A 26429-nucleotide genomic window follows, 5' to 3' on the forward strand; every position below is an offset into this window, starting at 1 on the left:
ACTATCACATAACAGAGCAGACACATGGTACATTGGCATGAGGGATTCAAAATCAGGAAGGTTTCATGTAGTGAAAATGCAAACATGCAACAGGAAGGACTGGATCACTGACATGCAGCAGATGAGCTGAAAAGTGAAAACTCTATACACTGGTAGGATATGATGTGGCCTGTGTTGGAAAATATCACAGAGCAAAATCTTTTAGAGGAACACTTTCAAATATCCAGCTCTCCTGTGTGTATACGTGTAGGAGTGTTTTTGTGTGTATGTGTGTGTAAAATGGGGGCGTTCACTTACGGAGAACAAGAACTCCATGGCGAAGCGACTGGGCACGGTTGGGCTCCACGGTGACATTCAAAATGGTGGGATTTCCCCCAATGATGCAGACACGGTTCTCTTGCTCTGCCTCGCGGAACATTCGCAGCAGCTGATTGGCTATAATCCCATTCAGTGCAGATATGGCCAGCATGGGTATCACAAAGGACAGAAATGCATTTACCTGTTCAGGGAAGAAACATGGAAGGCTGTAAACACTTGCTAGATTGTATAGCTCACACACTGGTAAAACAATGACTTTTCAACAATGACCTCCTATTCCAGTACAGTAGGTCCCAACCAGAGGGATTGGACCCCACCAGTGGCTTACAAATTAACTCTGATGTGTCACAAGATGAATAACGTCCTGAAGTGGGCAAGACACTGACCCTCAAATTGCTCTCAATTTGCACCTTCCATGGTAACTCACTTCCATGTGTGAATGGGTGAATGAGAGCCAAATTGAAAGTGCTTATATAAATGCAGACATTTATCATTTAGTGTTCTTCTTAACGCTACAAAAAATAAGTTTAAGAAGTGCAAATGGCTCTTCAGATGTTCATACACCATATGGCCAAAAGTCAATGGACATCCATACCAATTACTGAGTTCATGTTTTTCAGCCTCACGTAACAAGTTCAGAAAATCCAGCTCATAGCCAGAACATTTACATAGATAGACATTTGGACTTTAGGCAAGGCAAGGCAAATTTATTTGTATAGCACAATTCATACACCAGGCAATTCAAAGTGCTTTACAGAAGCATAAAAATACATTAAAATCATACATTTCAAAGAATGAGGGAAAGAAAGGAATAAATTAGAGGAGAATAGAAAAAATAAAAATAAAATAAAATACATTGAAAGGAAATTTTCATTAAATGAGCTGACAGTTGGTGCAGACCTCAGGTGTGCAGAGAGAATGTTCCACAGGTGAGGAGCATAATAACTGAAAGCTGCTTCACTTTGTTTGGTTCTCATTCTGGGAACACACAATAGACCTGTCCCTGATGACCTAAGAGGTCTGGATACCTCATATGGAGTTAAAAAATCTAGAATATATTTTGGTCCTAGACCATTTAATGCTTTGTAGACCAACAGTAAGATTTTAAAGTCTATTCTTTGACTCACAGGAAGCCAATGTAGTGATTGGAGGACTGGTGTGATATGGTCCATTTTTCTGGTGTTTGTAAGGACTCGTACAGCAGCATTTTGAATCAGCTGTAGTTGCCTAATTGTTTTTTTTTTTTTTGTTTAGGCCAGTAAAGACTCCATTGCAATAGTCCAGTGTTTCTCTGCCTGCATGTTTTAGATGTTTCCTGCTTCAACACACCTGATTCAAATGAGTGGCTCTGCCACTGCAGAGCTTGATGACGAGCCGATCATTTGAATCAGGTGTGGTGGAGGAGGGAAACATCTAAAACAGGACCGGAATTGAGAAACACTGCAATAGTCCAACCTACTGAAAATGAATGCATGAACAAGTTTTTCCATGTCTTCTTTGGACAGACATCCCTTGATTCTGGTTATATTTTTCAGGTGGTAGTAGGCTGTTTTGGTAATGAGCTTTACAGTAAATGATTGATAAAATTCAGGTCAGAATCAATGATTACACCAAGATTTCTGGCTTTATCTGTTGTTGTCAGTGACATGGAGTTAAGGTGAGCACTGATCTTTGACCTTTCATTTTTGGGGCCAAATACAATCACTTCTGTCTTATCTGCATTAAGCTGAAGAAAATTCTGGCACATCCACTCATTGATTTGATGAATACACTCACTCAGTGAAAGTAAGGGACTGTAATCATGTGATGACACAGAAATATAAAGTTGTGTATCATCTCCTTAAGTATGATAAGAAATATTATGATGCTCCATAATCTGAGCTAGGGGCAACATGTAGATATTGAAAAGAAGTGGTCCGAGAATGGACCCTTGTGGCACCCCACACATCATCTTCTTTCATTCAGACACATGCTCACCAAATGACACAAAGTAGTCTCTATCTTGTAAATAGGATTTGAACCAGTGTAGTACAGTCCCAGTAAGTCCCACCCACTTTTCCAGTCCGTCAAGAAGTATGTCATGATCAACCGTATGAAAGGCAGCACTGAGATCTAATAATACTAAGACTGAGGTTTTGGAAACATCATTATTCAGATGTATATCATTTAAAACTTTGATAAGTACAGTCTCAGTGCTGTGGTGTGGACGAAATCCAGACTGAAATGCATTAAAAAGATTGTTCTGCATCATGACAGCATGTGTTTGTTGTAAAACAACCCTTTCAATAATTTTTCCTAGAAAGGGAAGATTTGATATTGGCCTGTAGTTACTTATTACTGAAGCATCCAGATTAGTCTTCAGGAGAGGTTTTATTACTGCAGTTTTCAAGGCCTGGGGAAAGTGACCAGACTGTAGAGAATTATTTATTATCTGCAACACATCTGGAGCTATGCAATTAAAAACATTTTTAAAAAAGTTTGTTAGCAGAGTATCAAGGCAGCATGTTGTGGATTTTAACTGTGATACAGTTTCTGTCAGCCTTGTATGATCTAGAAGGTTAAAATGTGCTAGATTAACTAGAGAACAAGAAGGCACAGATGGATTTATCATTTTGCCTGAGCTGGAGCTGCACACTGTTTGTCTTATCCTTGAAATTTTATTTGTAAAAAAAAGGCTGCAGAATCATTGCATGATTTGTTGAATAGCAGCTCAGGAGGGACTGATGCTGTGGGGTTTGTCAGTCTGTCCACAACAGAAAACAAAGTGCGGGCATTATTACAGTTTCTGTTGATAATCTCTGAGAAAAATGCTTGCCTTGCCTTCTTTAGTTCATGGTTATAGGTGTGGAGACTGTTTTTGTAAATCTCATAATGAACCTGGAGTTTGGTTTTTCGCCACCTGTGCTCTGCCTGTCTGCAGACTCTTTTCTGGACTTTGACCAGTGTGGTATTTCTCCAAGGTGCCTTTTTCCTTCCTGACAAAACTTTGGTCTTAATTGGGGCAATGGAGTCAATAATAGTCATAACTTTGGAACTGAAATTATTTACAAGGTCATCAGTTGACGCTGAGGGCAGTGTTGGTGATGGTATAAAAGACTGAGTGAATACTGCACAGGTGTTATCATTAATATAATGCTTTTTTTTTTTTTAACTTTATTTATAGATTTTTTCCAGAGCATAACAACAATAACACAGTCCATCCACCCACTCCCCACAAGGCCAAAGAAGAAAGTGTATATAAAAATAACTCAATTGACATACATTATTATGTATATTAAAAAAAAAAAAAAAAAAAGAAAGGAAAAGAAAAGAAAGAAAACTTCCTACATGTGTACACATTGTAAATAAATGGACACACTCATACTCATACAAGGTCCCGAGCACACATATTGTATATTCACATACAGGTACAGAACAATTATCACATACACTACTGTATAAAGGGCATGATGGCAACATTCTGATCTATTACACAGAACTTGCTGGTCATCCTATCTGCACAAAGGGTAGCACACTAGAGTAATATCAAGTGAAGGATGTGCTTTCAATAAACTCTATGAAAGGAGTCCAGGTTTTAATAAATCTGTCTTTGCTACTGTTACGGCTATACCTCATTTTCTCCAGTGGGATCATAGAGAGAACCTCCTTAACCCAGTGTTTAAATGACGGAGGTCTGGCTGACTTCCACTGCATGAGAATCGATCTCCGTGCCATCAGTGTTAGAAATGCTATGGCGTTCATCTGTAAGGTGGTAAAATGATTTTCTGACGGTGTTGTCCCAAAGATGGCAATTATTGGGTCAGGATCTACATTGACACCTCGTATGTAAGATACTGCTTCAAAAACCTTTGTCCAGAAACTGTTCAGAGATTTGCACAACCAGAAAATATGACCCACAGTGGCTGGGTTGTGTCTGCATCTTGGACATTCAGGGCTGACGTTAGGGTATATTCTGGTTAGCTTCTCATTTGAATAGTGCAATCTTTTTACAACTTTAAATTGTATAAGACCATGCCGTATGCAGAGAGATGTGGTGTGTATTGACTTTAAGCTTTTTTGCCATATCTCATCAGATAATCTAATGCCTAAGTCGCTTTCCCATGTCAGCCGAGTATTTTCCCACAATGGTGGGTCAATATCTTGTAACAGTTGGTAAATCTTGGCTACCCTCCTTCTTCCATTTGGATCCAGCTCCAACATAGTGCTCAATACACATTTAGGCGGTAAATGAGGGAATGGGAAATGTTTTCTAGCAAAACTGTGTACCTGCAGGTATCTGAAGAAGTGATTTTTAGAAATATTACTGTCTTTCTGCAGTAGGTCAAAAGAAGCAAATGTGCCATCTACAAAGAGATCCTTGAAAAACACCAACCCATTGCGGTGCCACGTTTCAAAAGCAGTGTCAGCTTGAGATGGGGGAAACAGGTGATTTCGAACCAGGGGGAGGAGAGTGATTGGCTGATTGAGGTGGAAATGTTGGATTCGAGTTCCATTGTGGCCCACACTGGCCCCATCCTATTTTCATGCAGTGAAATCCAGTAATTTAATTTAGAAATATTTGCTGCCCAGTAATAAAATAGGAAGTTAGGCAGTCCCAGTCCACCCACGCTCCTGGGCATCTCTAACGAAATTCTTTTAATTCGGGGCGTGGAGTTGCCCCAAATAAAACTAGTAATATGACTATTCAATTGTTTGAACCATGCCTTAGTTAACAGAATTGGGATCATCTGAAACAGATATAAAAACCTTGGTAGCACTGCCATCCTGATTGTGTTAACTCGACCCGCTAGTGTAATAGGGAGAGCTGACCATTTGAGAAAGTCCTGTTTGGTGCATTCTAACAAAACTTTAAAGTTGCAGTCATATAAGTTTTTATATGACTGTGTAACGTTTATGCCTAAATATGTAAAAGACTGTTGTTCTAATTTGAATGGGAAGCCTATAGTCGATTGATTTATGGGGAAGAGCTTTTTGTTAGGTTGAGGCTGTAGCCTGATAGTTTTCCAAATTGTTGTAGTGTATGAATAAGTTTAGGGATTGATTCCACTGGATTTGATATATATAATAAAAGATCATCTGCATACAATGAAACTTTATACGTGTTATTTCTGGTAATACCTGCAATACTTGGTTGCATTCTCAAGGATGTAGCCAGTGGCTCGATGGCCAGGTCAAATAAAAATGGTGAGAGAGGCAGCACCCCTGACGTGTACCTCTATGTAGCCTAAAGTAATCAGATCTGATGAAATTTGTGTGCACTGAGGCCATTGGCGATTCATATAATATTCTAATCAACGAGGTAAAAGTAGGACCAAATCCAAATGTATCTAGTACTGTAAGTAGATAGTCCCACTCAACCCGGTCGAAGGCCCTCTCTGCATCAAGTGCGAGTACAACCTCCGCCTGCCGGGTTGAGTGGGTTGAATAGAGCACATTGAACAAACGCCTCATATTATACAATGATTGTCTCCCTGGTATAAACCCTGTTTGATCAGAATCAATAATTTTTGGTATCACTGTTTCTAAACGACGCCATAAAACTTTGGTGAGAATCTAGTAATCACAGCACAATAGGCTGATTGGACGATATGAGCCACAGTCTAATGTGTCCCTACCTTTCTTCAGCAAAACTGATATAGTAGCCTGTGTCATGGTAGACGGAAGTTTCCCATGTGGCACAATTTCCTGAAACAGTAAACGTAAAAAGGGTGCCAGTTTAGAAACAAATACTTTATAAAATTCTACAGGAAATCCATCTGGACCCGGTGTTTTACTATTTTGCATGGATTTTATTGCCTGTATTATTTCCTCGGTTGTTATATCGGTATCAAGCATGTCTCTGTCCTCTGTAATTTGTGGTAGATTCAGGCCGTCTAAAAAATGTTTAATGTCCGTCGCATTTGCAGATGCCTCTGACCTGTAAAGTTCAGTATAATATGCTTTAAAAAAGTCATTAAGGGTTTGTGGGTGTGAAAAGGTTGAGTCTAGTGAAACACGGATTTCAGGGATTGCACTTTGTGCCATTGTTTGTTTAAGTTGATGGCATAATAATTTCCCTGCTCTTTCACCATGTTCATAATATGTTTGTCTTGTTTTTAACATAATCTGTTCAGTCTGTCTTATAGAGAGGTTGTCAAATTCTGTTCGTAGTAGTAATTGTTCCTTAAAAAGATCCGGTGTCAAGTTATGGGCCAATTGATTGTCTATATTCAATATTTGTTGGTTCAGCTCCCCTAGTCGTTTATTGCATTCTCGTTTCCTATGGGTTGCATATGAGATAATTTGACCCCTGAGATATGCCTTAAGTGACTCCAATATGGTAGCATATGACATTCCTGGGGTACTATTTGTCTGGAGAAAAAGGTCTATTTGGTCAGAAACAAATTTTTCAAATGATGGTTGCTTTAATAGTAGCGGGTCAAGTTGCCATAAGTGCTGGGGGACTGAACTGTTTGGGAATAACATGTCCAATTGGACAGGACAATGATCAGAAATTGTGATACTATGGTACTTGCTATCAACTACAAAGGGCAATGTCCTATAATTAATGAGGAAAAAATCGATTCTTGTATATGAGAGGTGAACTGGTGAAAAAAAAGAAAACTGTCTAACGGCAGGGTTGGTGTGTCTCCAAGGATCATATAATTTATAAGATTGTATGAAAGACATAAGTAGTGCACCTGATTTGGACACATTCTTATTGTGTTTAGGATTTGATTTATCTAAAGCTGGCTGTAGAGTGCAATTTAAGTCTCCCCCCAATATCAGCAAATGTGAGTTGGGGTCTGGGAGTTTTGCTATGAGGCTAGAGAAAAACTGAGGGTTATTCCAGTTGGGGCCATAAAGATTGACAAGTGCCACCAGGTTACCATACAGCTTCCCTGTTACTATGATGAATCTACCCTTGTTATCTGCTGTAGTATTGAGTGGTGTGAAAGGCAGACCTCTCCTAATCAGTATCGCAGCCCTTCTGGATCTGTCACCATAATCTGAATGAAATATCTGCCCAATCCAATTTTTCTTCAAATTATCATGTTCATTATTTCGGAGGTGTGTCTCTTGAAGGTACATGATGTCTGAACCTAATGATTTCAGGCGTGCAAAAACCCTACTGCGCTTGACAGGATGTTGGATCCCTTTGATATTCCAACTAATGAATCTTGTTGAACCTAAGCCCTGGGAGTTAATCTTTATATGATGTGAGGATGTATAGCTGTGTGACCAGCTGGCCTAGCTCAAGTAAATGCACGTCCCCTTTAACGATCAGTGTGGAAAATATACATGTATGTGAATGTTTCTCATTAGACAAGAAAATGAAACAGAAAAAACAGATTAAAATAAGAATAAAATGGCCTTGAAACCCTAAGCTGACCTGCAAGAACACCCAGGTCGCTCTAGCCTCTCCTAAACCTAGGCTAAGTCCCCCCACAAGTATACTGGGTTAACACTGAACACTCCACTAAGAGCCCCAGAACAAAAAGGCAACAATTGTAGCACTCAGTAGTATTTCAAGTAAGCGAACCATACATGTAGGTCGATAAGGTTGGTAACTGTTAAGTTCCAATTAACGCCTCTCTATCTAACTCCAAAGTATTCCCCGTCATAGTCAGTCACTGAGAGAAGCGCTGTGTGTGGAGACATTCTTCGAAATGTAAGCTTGCGCTTCTTCGGGTGTAGAGAAGATCCGCTCCTGGTTGTTATGGGTGAGCCTGAAGCAAGCCGGGTAGAGGATGCCATACTTAACTCCTTCAAGCCCTCGGAGTTGTTGCCTCACTGCGTTGTAACCTGCTCGAGCTCTGGCCACCTGTGTAGTGCAGTCCGGGTATATGGAGATGATCATCCCATCCACCTTGATCTGCTGCTTCGTCCCGGCCAGTCCAAGGATGTTGGCACAGTCCTGGAAGTAGTGTAGGCAAGCCACAATGACACGCGGCTGGTCCTCCTGTCTTCGCACTGGCTGTCGTGAGCGATGGGACCTGTCCAGTATTGGAGCCTTCTCGAGGTCAAATGCTTTCTGCAAGAGCGCTGAAACCGCGGTGGTAGAGCAGCTCTGACTTTCTGGTATCCCAACAATCCTGATATTGTTCCTCCTTGATCTTTTGCAATGATTCCGCTTGTTTTTGGAGCTGTTTAACCTCACGCTGTAACACTGCGACATCATCCGTGCAGGAGGACGTGGCTAGCTCTTTAGCAACTGAGCTCCGGTAGGATTGCAGTTCGGTTTTTACCGTGTGTATGTCGCCGCGGAGACCCGTCATCTTCTCCAACACCTCTCTGATCTCCTGCTTGATTATATGGCCGATGTCTTCCCGTAGTGACGTGAGTAAATCCCGCCTGAAGGTCTCGGCCGCTAACACTGAAGTCATGTCGGCGGGCGTTGGGCTATCACTTCCCTCGGGGGATGGTCTTGGGGGACTGGGCCTCGATGCAGATGAAGTGGCGCCACAGGTCTTTTGCGTTTTGCCAGCCATGTCTTCTCACATAGATGCTTTTAGGAATGTTTAACTTGATGTAGATGAAATAAAAGAACAGATTTGTGCTATTTTAACGCTTTTAGAGAAAAGTGTTCTGGAGAGCTCCAGGACACATGTCTACTGTGAATACAGAACGCAATTGGGCGCTTCCAACTTTGCGGCAACAGTTTGGGGAAGACCCTTTGCTGTTCCAGCATGACCTCGCCCCATTGCACAAAGCGAGATCTGTGGTTAGAAGAGGTGTGGAAGAACACAACTGGCCTGCACAGGGTCCTGACTTCAAGCCAATTGAACACTGATTGTGAGCCAGGCCTTCTCATCAAACATCAGCACTTAACCTCACAAATGTGCTTTTTGTCAAATGGGTGCAAATTCCCACAGAAACAAATGGCCTTCCCAGAAGTTTTCCATTTGTCTATAATGGCCAGGTGCTATAACAGAAAGAAATGATACTTCCATTCTTCTTGTTGTTGTTAGCACTCCAGCTGCATTTAAAGTTTGATAATAAATGTCTTTGGCAGGCCACTGAACAGGGCATTACAATAATCTAATCGTGAAAAGATAAAGGCATGAGTCAGCTTTGTTGTGTCCTGAAATGACAGATAGGGTCTAACTCTTGAGATATTTCTGAGACGGATATAGGCTGTTTTTGTATAAAATTTTTCTTCTGTTCTGCAACATCCAACGTATTGAAATTCTCTATTTTAGCCCTTTGGCAGCATGCCTCATGTCGAGTTTTTGACATTCCAGCGTGTGTTATATATGTTTGGATTGCCCTTTCTGGTTTTGACTCTTGCCTGTCTCACCATCCTGTAAGCCTTTTGTTATTTTGTAATAAGTCATTTCCATCTCTGATTGGGTCCCACCTCTCGTTTCCCTGTACGCTGCATGCGCAATTGTGACAGATGTCCTGTGTTTCATTCTACTAATATAAAACTAAAAAAAGTTGCATGTCATCACTCTCATATTTTCTGTCTATCCAGCTTTTTAATGAAGTCAGTGGAAATGAATATTGTCATATCAAAACAAATATGTTTATATGCAAATATTCCAGATGATTACTTGAAAGCAACCAATTTATCATATCACGGAATATCCATTAGAAAGTGTTGAGCAAGACACCTAGTGGGGGTTGAGGGATGATGGTGTAAAAAGAGTGGTGGAGGAAAACCAGCGAGACAAGAGGCCTTGAGAGGTGAACTAGGAGACAGTACAATGAATCACAGACATACCAATGAGAGAAAATTGAGGCTGCAGGAAAACAAATTGAGCTGGCCACTTTTTTTTGTATTTCAGAACCTTTTTGCATCAAATATAATGCAGTCCTTTCATAAAATGGATTCAGCAGACATATGAATCAATAGATGGCAAATGGATGATCACTTCCCTGTCATTTTTATGCATTTCAAAAGTTCCATCGAGAAACAACTTGAAACTCGAAGAAATGACATTTTACGTCTGAATGCCAACTTCAAACAATCAAAGTTGGGATGAAAAGTTTTGCACAAATCATTTTCTTCACACCGTGCTGCATCACTGCTGATAGAACATAAAAGTGGGAGAAGAAAATGAGCAGTGAAGATTAATGAGAGAGAAGACTGGAGCGAGAGCACACAGGAGAAAAATCAGTTCAGAATCAGTTATGATGGCTGATTTACTAGAGCTGCTGTGTAACTGCGTGGAGCCTGTACGAGAGGCTGGTAAGGAGAGAAAACGTGCATAGGTATTTGCTTAATTAAAGCAAATGTAATTTTACATCAGGTCTTCCCTACAGCATTCCCCCTCCATCTACATACTGTCACACACACACACACACACACACACACACACACACACACACACACAGATGCAGTGCTGTTGTTTTTCTATGGGATAATCATGGATGAAAAATGTTAATGGTGATAATGAACAGGCTGGCTGACTTCTGAGGGTCTCCTGCCTCCTAGACATTGATGACTGATTAAAGCTGAAAGCGAGAGCAAAAGAAAAGCAGCAAGGCAAACCCCGGTTTGGGTTGAAAGAAAAAAAATATGAAAAGCAGCCAAAAAACTGCCACAGCTAATGTGAATAATTGAGACTGAAGTCCAAAGAAATGGAGATATTAGGCAATAGTGATTATAAGGGAAAGGGTGACGTACAATTACGTTTAAAGTGCCTTATTTTTGACATTTTGATGTACACAAAAGGAAAATCTATGTGCAATGCTGTAAAATCTTTCAGACGTACAAAATGTACAATTTTGTAGGCTTGCAAACACAATAGGACTTTGATGTTCCCTTCACTGACGGCTGCCAGGGCTTCAACTGTGTGCAATATATAACTCTTATCAAGTGCTAAGAACCCATTTTTCTAATTTACCGCCTTGTCACCAGAGATTTACGACTAACTGTCTCACTTATCTTTTAGGGGGAATGTGACTGAAAGTGGGTGGTGAGTCGATTTCCTGGCAGTTCATGCCCTGATAAGAACACCAATATATTTTGAATTAAGTGAAATGTTGTTTTTCTTTCTTTTGGAGCTTGAGTTTAAAAGGCAAAAACCCATCCTGCTATGTTTGTGGACACAGTTATTGAGTTGTATGAGCTGAGCATCACATGAGTGTGTAAGTGAAGATGCTGAGATTTGCTAAAGGTTTGTGCGGGGAAGCGTGTAGTCAAGGGATGTCTATATTTGTATCTGCTCTAGTCTTTTTGGTCACTAGTTTCTAGTTCATTTTCCCATCTAGTTTGGGTTTTCATATATAAGATAGCCCAAATGTTACATTTGTTTATGCTACATGATTACAGTGCTGAGAAAACACAAGCTATGTTAGTGGCTCTCCAAGGCACGGTGATACTTTGAGCTAAATGCTCACAATGACAATGTTGAGGGCAGATTTAGTAGGATTTTCCTTTCCTGAGACTCTGTATTGGCCCGACCCATGAGCCATGACAAAAACAGGAAAGGATGCAAAATTCCAAAAGATATGAGTTGTTTATTGCAACAAATAAGATAAATGGACAGATAAATTCAGGAGTGAAGTGCATTAGTCAGTAACATTAGTAGTGTTTATGTGAGTGTGTGGGTATAGTGTAGTGTAATAACAAAAGAAAAAGGTGCAGGCAAACTGGGACTTTTATATCCTGTGGAGCACTGGACCCAGGTGTGCTAGGGTTGGATATTGCGATCAGGTCCTCTGGTCAATATGGGTAGACACAAAAAGGATCCCTCTATATCATCACTTGTGTCCCTCTATAAGTGTGTGGGACAAGTGTGTGTATCTGCAATGACTTTGTCCTCTTAAACCTCCTGGGCAGTGGGTGGAAAGCCCCCAGCCAAAAACAATGTGCAGGGTGTGAGGGCTGCAGGTGGTTCACTGGACTGTATTCTGGCAACTGCAGTCGGGGGGCATGTGCATCTAATGTTGCTGAGGATGGATTAACTATCAACAACCGGTAAAGTTGCCCATGGACAATCTTTATAGGCCAAAAAGTGCATGTTATGCTGTTCTGAGTTGCATTCCATTAATGTTATAAGTTATATTTGAATCAAGATATTGTTCAGCACTCAGGGCACTTGTTGTGAGGTCCTCTTTTGGTCCTCTTAGTTTCTCATTGATGTCTTTCTGTTATCATGTGCTTACAATAAGCTGTCAAATTCAGGGTTTTACAGTTTATTACCCGTTAAAAAGTAGAAAATAGTGCATGAGGGTGGTGTGGCACTGTAATTGGGGATTGTTATCTAGCTGTCTTTGTTAGTAGATTACCAGATTTATGTGTTGGCCCTTTGCCCAGCAGTTCCATTTTAATGAGGGTGTTCATTTCCACCTCTTATTTAGGGAAGCAAGGAGTGAAGGGAATTGTTAATTTTTTTTTTTTTTTCCCTTGTGTCAGTCGCATAATACTTTGTCAGGTGTTGTAAGCTGTCCTAACAATGCCCTTAATGGAAAGAAGTTTCAATCTCTTCCTTGGAATGTAAGAGGTTTAAATAATCCAGCCAAAACAGCCAATGTATTTTTTCACTTGCAAGACCTACACTGCTTCTACAACAGACACATATTAAACACATAGATGCCCTGAAATTGAGATACAGTTGGATAGGGCAAACCTTTCAGTTGACTGTTTCAGTTAAAGCATGTGGCTTGCTCATACTAATTAAAAAGAATATTCCTTTTCAACATATGTCAACCAAGACTCACTCAAATGGTTTCTTTATAATTGTGACTATGCAGTATTTTGACTCAGTAATAGATCAGCAGCTAAGCTTTCCTTAATCCTCATCTGTATTTAAGGATTTTGTTAAACTCCAGTTACTCTTTGGAGTCTCAGGTTTAACTACACTTCACTTGAGATCGAGCCAATCACAGCTGATTTCGAAGTTGACTTGTGCTTCGAATAGCCATTTTATTTAACTTGGACTAGGGTCACCAAAAACCATGCATGTACTTTGTCTTTGATAGGCGTTTTAGGTGCATTTTTACTGGAGTGGTAAGGGGATTTATATACTTTTCAAAGCACAATGTAGCTGCATCAGTGACCATAGAAACATGTAGTGTAGTGTACAGAATTCTTTCTCTGCCCCACGTACTGTACTGTCTTCTGCCTTGGCACACTCCAGGATTCCACAACTTTACAGAGTGCTTGGGACAGATCAAGCTCATTATCCTGAGAAGCACATTCATATGGGATCGTTCTTCAGTTTAATACCAACATTTAACACCAATGCAGTGGCAGTGCATCCCTTCTCCTACTGACAAACAATGCTGGAATTGTTTTTTTTCTAGCCATGGTGCCAATTTTCCCCTCAGTAAAGTGGCTAAGCTGCCTACTATAATCATATCTTCAACATACAGTAATTGCGACACATTGGATATTGTAGAAATAAATACATTTCAACAGACATACAATGAAAGTGTCCCACAAGAAAAGAGTATAATTACTCCCACATGTTAAGATCCTGTTTTTCCCCCTCTAACCTTTTGATTTTCTCAGTATAATCTGCCTAAATTGTCACTAAAATGTTGATAAAAATGTTGACATTTTTATCTGAGTCAATCAATTATAAGCCCACAGTAATAGCAGTGAGGCGGGAAGAGTTATTTTGAGCTCTCCTGGTTTCAAAGTGATTGTAACTAACAATTCATCATACAATAATCTCAATGTCACTGACTGTATTATCCATTTTCAAAGAGCAATGTCATATTTAAAGTGCTGTCATGATACAGACACCATTCACTGGTTCAGTGACACTGGCAATAACTGTTGAAAAATAGGGAGCAGCTGAAGCTCCTAATGTGAAATTAGGAACAATTTTTTTGTTCCGTTAATATATTAAGGTTGAAATTGGGGTTGAGTTGAGAAATTAGGGTGGAAGACCCTAGAAGAAAGTATAAACTTTCCTTAACATTGTGACATGGCTTTGCTTGGAAATGGCTGGACCTTTATTAAAACAGATGATTGCGCCATATTTGACACCTGGTGTGTGAGAGAGGATGCTGCTGGAGAACAACTGTGAGTTGGAAAGTTGGAAGAAAGAAGAGGGGTTTTTAAAACAGTGGATTTCAAATGAGAATGAAAAGATGTGAAATTGGAATTCATTCCTAAAACACTGTGTAAAATGTACATAAAAACAAAATGCAATGATTTAGAAATTCTTTTCAATCCATATTCAATTGAATACAAATTGAGTAAAAAGAAGATGCATATGGATTATTACTACATGAGCTTGGGAACAGTTCATCGCTGCACAACATCCAGGAACACCGCCAAATGGTTTGGGCCCGTAGACAAGAAGAGGACCATCCTGATTGGTACCAACACAAAAGCCAGTTCAAAAGCCAGCATCTGTGATGGTATGGGGGTGCATTAGTGCACATGGCATGGGTAGCCTGCACATGTGTGAAGAGTAATTAATGGTGAGGGGTACATGCAGGTTTTGGAGCAGCATATAGTGGCATCGAGACAAATTCTGTTTCAGGGAAGTCGCTGCTTATTTCAGCAACACAGTGTAAAGCTTCTGCACGTTACAACAGCGAGGCTCCATGGTGAAAGAGTGCAGGTACTAAACTGACATGTCTGCAGTCCTGTCAGCCAATGAAAGTATGTGGTGTATTATGGAGGGCAAAAATCTGAAAACAATGGGGCCAGACTGCTGAGGATGTAGAGCAACCAAAAACGGGAAAGAATTTCACTTTCATAACTTCAACTATTAGTGTCTGTGAGGATCTCAGGACTCACCTGCTCCCGCCAGTGGCATTGCTCGGGTCTCTTGAAGAAATCCCTCGAAAAGGTTTGCAAATCATTGCATTCTGTTTTTGTGTGTATCCCTGGTTTTGTGTGTGTTTGTCTGGGCTGGTCCTCCACAATCATGGCTCATTTACACCTGATCCCATCCCAATCAGTCACCACAACTGCTTCTCCTCCTCACTAGTCTTCACCTGACTGTTGTTCTTACTAATACAATCCACCACCTGAAATCCTGCTGACTCAGCTCACCTGCCTGCCTGCTCCTTCCTGGATCTGCACAGATCATTTACCAGTGATCAATTTAACTTTTGAGACAATAAATTCTTTTATTGTTCAAACCACTTGAATCCAAGTCCAGCATTTACTCAGCCCTTAACAATATAAAAGTTTTTTCATCTGGTATGCCTATCAGCAAGACCAAAGACCCATTTTCTGATCTGACATATTGTTTGAGGAACTTCTGTCATCAATGCTAAAATAATGCTAATATCAATTTGGGGAATGTTCGTAGTCATGGTTAAAAGAAACCAATGTTGACTGTTGGTAAGAAACCAGCAACAGTGGCTATGAAACTATAGGAAGCAAAAATATGAATTTGTAATTACGTACATACATTGCATACCAGGCAGCAACTGAACTGGCTCTGGGTTACAGAATGGACAGTGTTGTCAATGGGATCACTTCGGGTGGACACTGTAAATAATTTGCTCTGTGAAGATGTTACAAACAGCTATGGGTGCAAACCACCATAAAACTCAACAGAAGAAGACAGCAGCAACTGTAATTGTCATCAATACACATTTCTTATTAACACATTTGATCCAGTGAACGTATTGTGAGAAATATCAAAAAACAACAGACCTTAAGCATCATCCCAAACTCAAGCAGAAGAAAAGACTTCTCTGAAAAGTGGCTTCAACGTGTGCCGAGGCTTGAAGCCAACAATGAGTGCACCGGAATGTGGTGCAAGACATGCTGTTTACATCCACATCTGACATCTAGACAAAACTTGTGTCTTTTATCCAGGCAAGAATACCAATCATCCATTACTCGATAAACACAAAAAGAGTAAGGCACAAGCTAACGCGAACAAACAAGCTAATCAAGGTGAAAGTCCAGTCACCCACTTGCTGAATGGCAAAACAAATTGAATGAAGAACAATGGCAAGCTCCGTGTAATGTTTTCCTAATTCCTAATGTTTTGATTTTTTGCTTTATTAAAGCAACTGGGAGTAAATGTTGGAGGTGCTTATTGATGTGAAGAATTATGCTTATTGATCCTGAACACCTCATCTGAGTAACTAAAGTTTTGTCCACTCCAGTTATACTGGTGTTGTGCTGGTGGCCTTGCTAATAATTCATAAAATTATCAAGAAATGTTATACTACATGCCTGCTGTTCCTTTATTCTTGTCATCTCCGTGTCCTTACTCTTCTGAGCATGTTATGATTTGGCTCCAGTGTTTTCTCTCCTAGGTCTAACAGTGTTTTTTCTTTCCTCCCTCTCTGTCAGCAGGCGGAGGCGCGAGAGAGAGAGGCGGGTCTGATCTCCTCAGGTGCGAGCTTCACCTGCACCTCATCGGCTAATCAACCAGCTTCTTAAGCCAGCACCAGTTTGACTCCCGTGTCAGACTATTCTCTATGCTTTCGCCATACTAGTCTTTCTCCTGTCGTGATCTCCTGTCTCTCTCTCTCTCTCTCTCTCTCTCTCGTGTCTCCAGTGCTCATGTTTGCTGTTTAGCTTCCTAGTGAGTTTGCTCCAGGACACTTTTAGATATCATTGCCTCCTGTGTGAGTTTTCGCCCTTGTGGTGTTTTTGTGTTTTTGCCTTGTTCGCTACTTTTCCCGCAGTGGTGTTTTTTGGTTTCTTTTTTCTTTGACAGAGTTTTCCCTGTGAAAGTGATTTTGTGTTCATCAATAAACATTTTTTGTTACGATTCTGCAACTGGGCCCAGGCTCTTCCTGTTCACATGTAACAGAACAGGTGTGAATAAAGTGTATGTGACATCCCCATATATGTGAAAGTCATGACAGTAACTCTCCCTGTGGAGAAACACACCATTCAGTCTTTGTCAGGTGTTCAAAAGCCTGTACAAAAAGAATTCAGGTGGAAGTTTTTGAAGACTGAAGCAAAGAAAAGCAAATGGATTGCTGCAATTCTGTGTGACATTTGCAATCCTGTTGGTAAATTTTGGATGAGTAATTTTGTTTTGTGTCAGGCATGTTATATTTTTAGGTAAGATCATACCTTAGACTGCTTTTTGCAGTGACTGTCTTTGTATGAAGCATGGTGACCACAATATCATTCCCTCCACCAATTAAACTTTCCCTAGCCTTCCTGTTTAAAGACCCCAGGATCATGAAACAATTCTGCTGGGCTGGAGGGATGACCAGACGACTGTTCAGTGCCAGCTCATGATGAACCTTATCCTGAATTTAGGACTGCTTTTAAGGGCCAATATCCCATAGTCCAGCATGCAGCCTGGGGTCCATCAAGGACTGTGACACGGGAAACAAAGAATAAAGAAACTGATCACATACTGCAAACGTAACGTTAAACATGTGTAAATATCTAAGAGAATTTTGTAGACGTTCATAATAAAGGTTATTCTGACACTGTTACACAGCTATGGAGCTTTGATGCAATATGATGAGTTTGTTGCAGGAACTGCATAAACTGAATTAACATGAACTGTCTTTACATATCCACTATCAAGAAAAGATCAAGAAAAGATACAGATAAGTTATTTGGACTCTTTTCAGAGAGAATGACACAAGGAGGGTTAATATATTTCTAAAAATTACCAGTGAATCAATCAATCATCACTGGGCAAACTGCAACTATCAATTCTGACAAACAAACAGTAGGAGGGAGATATGTGTGTGCGTCTGTTCCACCCCTCCCTCCTCTCTCATAAGGGAGATATAGGAAAATAACAGTTGGTGACTTGTATTCATTTTCATAATGTATCATAAAGAATGAGGAATGTCAAGTGTGTTTGGTACCCTCCAGTGGCTGACAAGGCCAAGATTTCAAATATGAGTGAATTGGACAGGTGTGTTCAACAGTATTAATTCATTACATCTTAACCAAGAAACAAATCAGATATCTGGTGATGGGAGGTATAAAGTCTTGCTGTTGGCATCAGACACTGTCCCCCTCACCAGACAGTATAATGATATAGGTCTAGAGACAATTATCTCTCTCTCTCTCTCCCTCCCTCCCTCCCTCCCCTGGTCTTCCTTTTCAGCTCTTCTTTCTCTGATCTCTTTTGTTTCTGTTCTATTCTTCTTCTCTTCTTTTCTTTCTTTTCTGCTTTCTTCTACTTCATCTACTCCACCACCTTCCTTGAATGTTAGCCAAGCCTAGTGTTGCCCTTTTGCAAACTTACCATCATCCCCGAGCTTGATAAAATGCACTGAATGCTGGTATCCAGCCAACCTTGAAAAAAATTTAGGAGTGTAAGAAACAATGCCATCGCATTTCTAGTGACAACCTTGTCAAATAGGGATGCTCCCTGAGAGCATGAGAGAGAGGTCAGGCTGAACCACCCATGGGACTGAGTGCATCTGAGAAAGCCCAAGAGCTCCGGGGGGGCAGGGGGGTGGGTAAAAGAGTACTAACGCTGCATCCTGACAAAAAAATGTCCACCTGGAACATCCATTAAAGCATATAATTGTCAATAAAGCAGGCCTACTAGTTTGCTAGTAGCAACTTTGCAGATACAAAGACATACACACTGTTAGTATGTGCTGCATTGCTATAAAGACTAGAGAATGAGTTGAGTACTGATTGATGCACACGGTAGGGCAGAGCATGCTGGGTAACAGCACTGTTTTGGTGAGATGTCACTCAATGATACAGCGCTAGACCACACGATTACCAGAGATGAGGGCAAAGAACCTCTAAATGTTCGTAACTATTTCTTGCCTCAGCCTTCATGCCCTGCTGAGTTTCCAATTACTGTTAAACTTTCTGTTGGGAACACATTCAGTCTTATTATTGTGGAGAAGGAAGACAAGGACGACAGAGAAACCTGTATACTTGTTTGTGTCTCCTTCTCCTTGTTTTCTCTGTTCAGTCTGACTGACAACTCACTTGGTTGTTAGCAGGCATATACGTGTATGTGCTATATGACAACAGGGACAAACACACGTTGTACCAAACACACATACACTGACAAAAACAGCACATGGCCAAAGCTCCATCTGTACCTTTGTATGGTGTGTTTGCAGCATTGTGCTTCACACATTCTTCAGATCTTGCCCCTGCTCAGCTTTCACTTTCTATCAGTTTGCCAACTCTCACAGGACACACTGTATGTTTGGTCTGTGTTAAAAGACTGGCTTTCATGCCAGTGAGCTGTCTGCGTGAATAGGCAGCGTTAATATTTATCTATCAGCTAGAGTTTGTCTTGAAAGGTCTGTAAATACGTTCTGAGGTCAACAGTTTGCCTTTTCCAGTAGTGTATTTAAGCTACTGAACTTATATACCAAACAACAATAGATGTCTAGTCCGTAAAATGTAAATAGAGTTATTTCAGGACAAAGAAAATTTAAAAAAATGTCCACTTCTTAACAATAGGGGCATAGTGTCAGTGGTGTAGTCTAGTTTTTTGTAGTGGGTATACTGTCTATACTCATACGTACCCGTCCCAGAACAACATGTCTTAGAACAACAACCATCTTGGAGCAACACCTCATAAGCAACACTATGACCTTGTGTCTGATGCTGCTTCCTAACATGTTGATAACATAACCAGTCTTTCAGAATGCTCTCAAGATGTATACTGTAGGCTGTGCATTAGTGAATGTGATTCAGATTCAGATGTTTTTTTTTATTCATGTACTAAAAAAACATCAACCTGAATCACATTCACTCATGCATAGCCTACAGTATACATCTTGAGACTGGTTATGTTATCAACATGTTGGGAAGCAGCATCAGACACAAGGACACACTGGGAGGTGGTGGAGAGATGCACACCAAAGATGTTAGAGGTCATTCTGAACAACTCAGATCATCCACTTCATAACACCATGATCAACCAAAAAAAACAGCAGTGGTGGACGGCTCCTCTCTGTTCACTGCAGGACGGAGAGATACAAAAGATCCTTCATACCTACAGCCATCAGGCTTTCGAATTTTCCTGCAAATGGTAGATGAGCTGACAGACAAATAAAGTCCCTTTGGAGTTTAATGAAGTCATTCTTATTCATACATTTATTGTATGCAACACAATACTTTTAACAGTCAGTGAATGAACAATAATGACAATTTAGGCTTATCAGTCGTAGTCACAATGAACATATCATTTTAAATAAATTAGTATTATTATTATTATTATTAACAACAAGAAAACACCTCAAATTGGCTTCAAACAAGACAAAACCAATTAATTAACAAATAAACTTCACCTCAATAAATGGAGGTTCAAAAGGCAAAAAGGATCCAAACTGGATTCACTGTGTTAGTCCACAAGCCCTGGAAAAAAAAGGATGGAACACTTAGAGACAGCCAAGCTCCTGTTTCACCTGGTTTGCAGGCAGTGTTGGGGGTGAGGAGTGATTGTGATGGGGTGAGGAGTATAGGGGTGGGGTGGCTAAGTCACTGCAGGGGGAGGTTGGATAGCCTACAAAACATTCCAAATATGTTTGTAGTCAGGCATCTCAGGTGTGGATTGCCTCCTTGCTTGTGTGGCAGAGCGATGGCTTTTCAGCCATGTTGTGACATACTTTCTTGGCTCAAAAGGTGATACAGGTGGCCCATTGCTGCTGATCATCATCAAATTACTTACAATTGACAACAACAGTGTAGATCTCTTATCTGTGCAAATATTGTTCATGAGACTGAAGCCCCTTTCACATTCAGCAGTGCTGCAAGTGATGGTCTGCATGCATTGTATGAGTGGTGTTAGGCTTTCAGGGTCACTGTGTCGGTGCTCCTGGAAATCTCTCATACCATTGACTGCTTGCTCTTCACAAAGGTTGAACTGCCTGCACAGCCGTTTGACTTGTGCCTCACCATGCCGTATGCCAGGTGCTGATGGTCAGTTGCCTGTATCCAGAATGCTGAGATCATGAAGCATTTCATCCTCAAATGAGAGGCGCTTTTCCAAGTTGTTGATCAGACTCTGTAAGAACTGCTTTGCATTGATTGGTGTGAGCTTTGCCTTTGACTTCAGGGGGACAGATCCAAAATGTCCCAAAGCTTGTGCTCTTAGTGCTTCCTCTGTTTTCTCCCCTGGGGTGTCTTTGAATGATGCCAGCACTCTGATGGTGCGCTTCAGAAGCTGCTCTGCTCTCAAGAGTGTGACCGAATGGGCCTGGAGTTGCTGAGACAGGTTAGCAAGTTCAAACAGTGCATCAAACATGAGTCAAAGGTCACACAAGAATTCCTTGCTTCGCATCCAACGTACCAGGCCTCCATAAGTTTGTCTCTCTTTGCTGTTTCTTGTTTGGTTACCTGCAGCATTTGTGCCTCATATGACCTCCACACAGCCTTTACAGGACAGAAGCTGCTGGCCACCCATCGTGTACTACTCAATTTTCAGGACTTGTGAGCCCACTTCTTGTGCTGCTTTCAGAAGTTCCCGTGAAATTTTATTGGACTGACTGTAGAGACTGTGGATCTTCTCAATAAACACTTTGAAGTGGTTGACTGCCTGAACCTCATCCACAGCATAAGATACAGCCAGTTCCAAGCGGTGGTTCATGCAGTGCCATGCGAACAGGTTAGGGTACCTTGCAGTCAGCTTCATTGCCACACCGGAATTCTTCCCTAACATAACACTGGCTCCATCGGAAACAAATGAGACCCAGTTCTTTTGAAGTCACTCGTCACTGAAGCCTGCAGTGTCCAAACAGTTCAGTAGAGCCTTTTCTATATCCTCTGCCCTTTGGCTCTCCAGCTCAACCAGCTCCAGGAACACAAATTCAGGAGTAGCTCCATCTATTGAGGCTTTCAAGTTGATAATCATGGCAGATTTGTGGCTAATAGATGTAGCCTCGTCAATGTTTTTCCCCTGAAGCTCAATAAGAGTGTCATGATCAGAGAAAGGTCGATTCATCTTAGCAAGATGGTATGCTGTTCTGAAAACAGCATCTGTCTCAGTTAACACAGTCTCTGACACAGCTCTCCCCAAATTTCCCACTAAATCCTGCCCATCCTTTTCAGTGAGCTCCTGGGATATTTTGTGTGCCTTGGACATCTCATGTCGTTGAATCTTGTTCCTCAAAGAAGTTACTGATGTTGATCTGCTTGGGTTTGAGGACTGGATCGTAAAGAATACCCACTCCTCAGATACAGACACTCTTTGCTCTGTGAGGATGCCAGTTGAGGTACAAACAGCATAACCTGGAAGTAAACAAAACCATGACAAATTAGAATCATCAAAAAAATGTTGTATGTACATTAACAACAACATCTGCAGAAGCAGGCAAAAAAATATTCAAAAGTATTTAATGAACTCTTAACAATATTCACATCATGGCTAAAGCATGCATGAAATATAGACAAAGGGAGGAAAATATTCTATTCTTGCAATAGGTAACTGACATCTGACAACTACTCATAACTAGCATTACCATATAGTTATTTAATGGTCCAAATATTAAGTAATGCACTTCAAACATGGCCATGAATTAACTTGTATTTATATAGTCATTGACATTATGAAAATCAGTTGTTAAGATTCTCTTTGCATGTGCTGACATTTACCTAACTTTCTGTCTCTTCACTCTTCACTTTCTGTCCCTTCACCGAGGGACGCTGCAACATATTTAAATATACCAACAGTCCCCTGCTATGCTAATTTCACTTACCGGTTGGCATTGTGGTATCTAGAGAAGCTTCAGCTTCATCCTCACCCGGCTGTTTTGTTTGTTCTCCAGCCTCTTCTGCTGAAGCTGCAGTGTCACTGGAAGCAGCTGGGGGTTCAGTGGCGTGCTTCGGAAAACACTGAAAAAGTGTTGTCTGCCATTGTTTTTGTTTCATCTCTTTAATAATGTAATGTGATTCACTCGCTGATCTTCTCCTTTGTGCAATACTGCCTAGAATGCCCGCAAAAGAATTGTGTTGCTGTTGTCGTCACGGGTGACGGAAGCCTCAGAGGTCCAAAAGTCGTGTGTTACGCATGCTCGCACATCAAGGGGATATATGGAAAAAAAACACCACTGCATAGTGTGGATACAAATACAAAATAAATACAGCCATACACCGATGTGTATTGCACACTGGGATAAGAAAGAGTGAGGCGAGGAATATTCAGTTGGTTGCAATCTGCAACCTCACCACTAGATGCCACTAAATTCTACACACTGGACCTTTAAAATCCTCTGTCAGAGCATAAACTGCTCCACAATTTTTTGAGTTTGCAAACTAATCATTAAGTTCATTAGCTTGGGGAGCTTTTTTCCTCAATGCTTGTGCTCCCTGTCCTCTGCCTCTTGATCTTCTCCTGTTGGCAGAACCTCTCTGGGGAGGTGGGTGATGGGCTCCTCTCTCCTGATGAATCACAGTTCTGTTGCTCCACTCTGCAGGCGCTTGCTGACTGGGGGAGAAGTATCCAGCTCTCAGTCCCGGTCCAAATATACATCAGATTGCCTATTATGTGACAATAAAAATTATTCACTAAACTTTTTCATGTTTTCTGTAATCTACTTTTTTTTTGTCAGGAGTAACCCCTGAAGAGACACAAACACCTCCCTTCCCTGAACAGGTCAGCAGACTTACTGAGAAAACACATGGGGAAAAGCAGTCTACAAAATGTGTATTCATAATTCACACCAAACCTTACTTATATAAAAATATACAGTAATAGATTAGTTACATAATAAAATAGACACTTACTTGTCTAGAGTAATATCTTCATATGTCAATAGAGGACATTTCACTGTCCTCTTCAAATATTTCTTCCCCAGACTTGTCGCGTTCTCACGCCGAGTACATTCTTCAATAGCTTCTTGCACCATGTGTTTTGTTTCTGCTGTCCGTGTTGCCATTATATTGTGTGAAGAAATGCAGAACTCTCAAAAACTGACTTCTGTTGCATAATGCATGAATAGAATGGCACGCCATCCCCATATGGGCTGCTTTACACACGTCTTCCTTGCTGGAATTAGAAAGTTACCCAACGAACTGGAATATCCTTGTGTTCAAAATTTCATTGGCTACACAAAGTGCCAGTCAATGGTTGGGATTGGCTGGATCTCTACACAATGCAAGTGAGATTGGCACTTTGGTAAGCTGTAGACACAGAATGGAGTCAAGTGAGGTGTCAATCTAAAGGTCAGAGTGCAGTGGCCATTTTGGATTCAAGTGCAAAAGAGAAAACAGAGAAGATTTTGCACATCAACAGGATGATTTGAACAATGCACCAGAATATTTATTTATATAATAATGTGTTTTGGACTAAATATTTTACCTTTGCGATTGTTAAGGGGTTAACTGTCGAGTCTTACAAATGGAATATGTTACCTAAAAGAGAATGAATAAGCAGTGAGGTATCACAAGAAAAACACATAATGCATCGCAATCCTCATATTTTACATTGTTAAAGTCAATTTGAAGCTATATTCCAGTTTCCTTAATTGATCATGTTACACTGCAGTAAAAGATTTTAGCCACATCACAAACCCCTAACTGCAAACCATGGCGCTCCTCTCCTAAGCCACAGCCAGTTTGAGGCCATTTCAGTTGCCTTGGTGACAGACTTCATGGCCACTGTGATGCCCTGTAAATTGCAGGCCATGCAGACAGACTGGTCTGCTGGGCTCACACCTCACTTGCCACCCACTGCTGCAGTGTTCGAGCGCTTGGCATACTTTGCCCTATTCCTCGTGTTGATGTCCTCAAGGCAAACATCTCAAGGGATGGAGAGTTCTAGGAGGATGACTTGCTTGAAGGCTACCAGCAGTACTATCATGTCTGGCCTCACTGTTGTTGTTGCAACATTTTCTGGGAGCTGGTGACTCCACCTTCCCACAGCAGATGAAGAGAAGTTGGAGCAGAAGTCGAAGTCTACAAAAGAGCTCCTCTCTCCTCTTCAATCACCACCATGAACCGCCACCTTAAGCTCTTCAGCTCTCGTTAAAGCTGGTGGGCCCTGTTCCCTGTGTTGTTCTTGGTGTAGGTTTTCTTTGCTACTTTCTTCTCCTCTAGCCCAAACTGGACTTATGTAAATGAGATGCAATGAGCAGCACTGTGTTACCTGGCTCCCCTGGTAGGTGAGAATGTTTCAGGCGGGATTTCTCAAAAAACTAGTTTGAGGAGTATCTACATTCAAATGGCCACATCTTCCTCAAATATTTTCAGATTTCCATGTGTTAGACATCGTTGGAAAGCTTCCAGATTACACTTCCAGAATCTGTAAATAACTCAAAATGCACACCGGGAGACTGGTTGCTGGTTTTCTCATGGCTGGTCACAAATGTCTCAGCAGCTAGGCTGACAATGATGGTGGACATTGTCTTGGGGCGTCTATCAGTATCATGCTTACAAGATAAAGCTGGTGTCCTCATCAAACTGAAGTTCTTCCACAGATGGATTCTGTACACGTAGTTATATTTCCATTGCCTTATGCCATTGTTCTTGGCTTAGTATAGATGGAATGGACTTCCCTGTGCAGTCCACTGTCTCTCCAGCATTCACCTTTTTTTATTTTGTACTCAAACAGTCCGTAATCTGGGAACCCAACAGCTATCATCTGACACAATTTAGCTTCTCGGGGCAGCAGCCAATGTTTCAGGGCTTCTGGCATAGCCAGTAGAGTTAATAGATCCAGTTAATGGATATATACAAAACCTACTAAAAGCTTAACTGTTGTCAGACGATAGATGATGGGTTCCCAGATTGCATTTTGGCGACTGTGTTCTGCTTCTTTTGCTCTCCACACAAACTGTTTACCTGCATGTGACCAAACCCTGCTACAAACCCTACAAACAGACTACAAATTGAAACCTGAATTCCGATAACAAAATCTTGTCCCTTGCCTACAGACTCTGCATTCATATGCAAATATGTGTTTGTAGAGAAGGCTGCACAGTGGCGCAGCAGGTAGTGTGCGTGCCTCACAGCAACAAGGTTACCAGTTCGATCCCCGGGCGGGGCCTTTCTGTGTGAAGTTTGCATGTTCTTCCCGTGCATGCGTGAGTTCCTCCCACAGACCAAAAACATGCTCATTAGGTTAATTGGTGACTGTAAAATTGCCCCTAGGTGTGAGTGTGAATGGTTGTTTATTTGTGCCCTGCGATCGACTGACGACTAGCTCAGGGTGTACCCCGCCTCTCGCCCGTTGACGGCTGGGATAGGCTCCAGCACCCCCCGCAACCCCGAAAGGGATAGGTGGTATAGAAAATGGATGGATGGATGGATGGATGGATTAACAAGTCTGTTCCTGGTGGATATAAATGTG

The 26429-nt window shown here is 41.1% G+C and overlaps 2 protein-coding genes and 1 pseudogene across 2 annotated transcripts in view; 1 reads left to right on the top strand and 2 right to left on the bottom strand.

Annotated features, from left to right (window-relative positions):
* The window catches only part of LOC139335587 (tubulin alpha-1C chain-like), a 328997-nt pseudogene that overhangs the window by 160920 nt on the left and 141648 nt on the right, over positions 1-26429 (top strand).
* Positions 1-26429, bottom strand: part of ntsr1 (neurotensin receptor 1 (high affinity)) — a 59721-nt gene that overhangs the window by 23757 nt on the left and 9535 nt on the right. Inside the window, exon 2 of the mRNA XM_070969124.1 lies at positions 298-499. Coding sequence (XP_070825225.1) covers positions 298-499 — 202 coding nt within the window. The remainder of the gene's footprint in view (positions 1-297; positions 500-26429) is intronic.
* On the bottom strand, positions 21555-22085 carry LOC139335095 (E3 SUMO-protein ligase KIAA1586-like). The gene is given in 1 exon segment (XM_070968530.1): positions 21555-22085. A coding segment is annotated over 1 exon segment (531 nt).

This window comes from Chaetodon trifascialis, chromosome 8 (assembly GCF_039877785.1).
Source record: "Chaetodon trifascialis isolate fChaTrf1 chromosome 8, fChaTrf1.hap1, whole genome shotgun sequence".
In the NCBI taxonomy this organism is placed as follows: Eukaryota; Metazoa; Chordata; class Actinopteri; order Chaetodontiformes; family Chaetodontidae; genus Chaetodon; species Chaetodon trifascialis.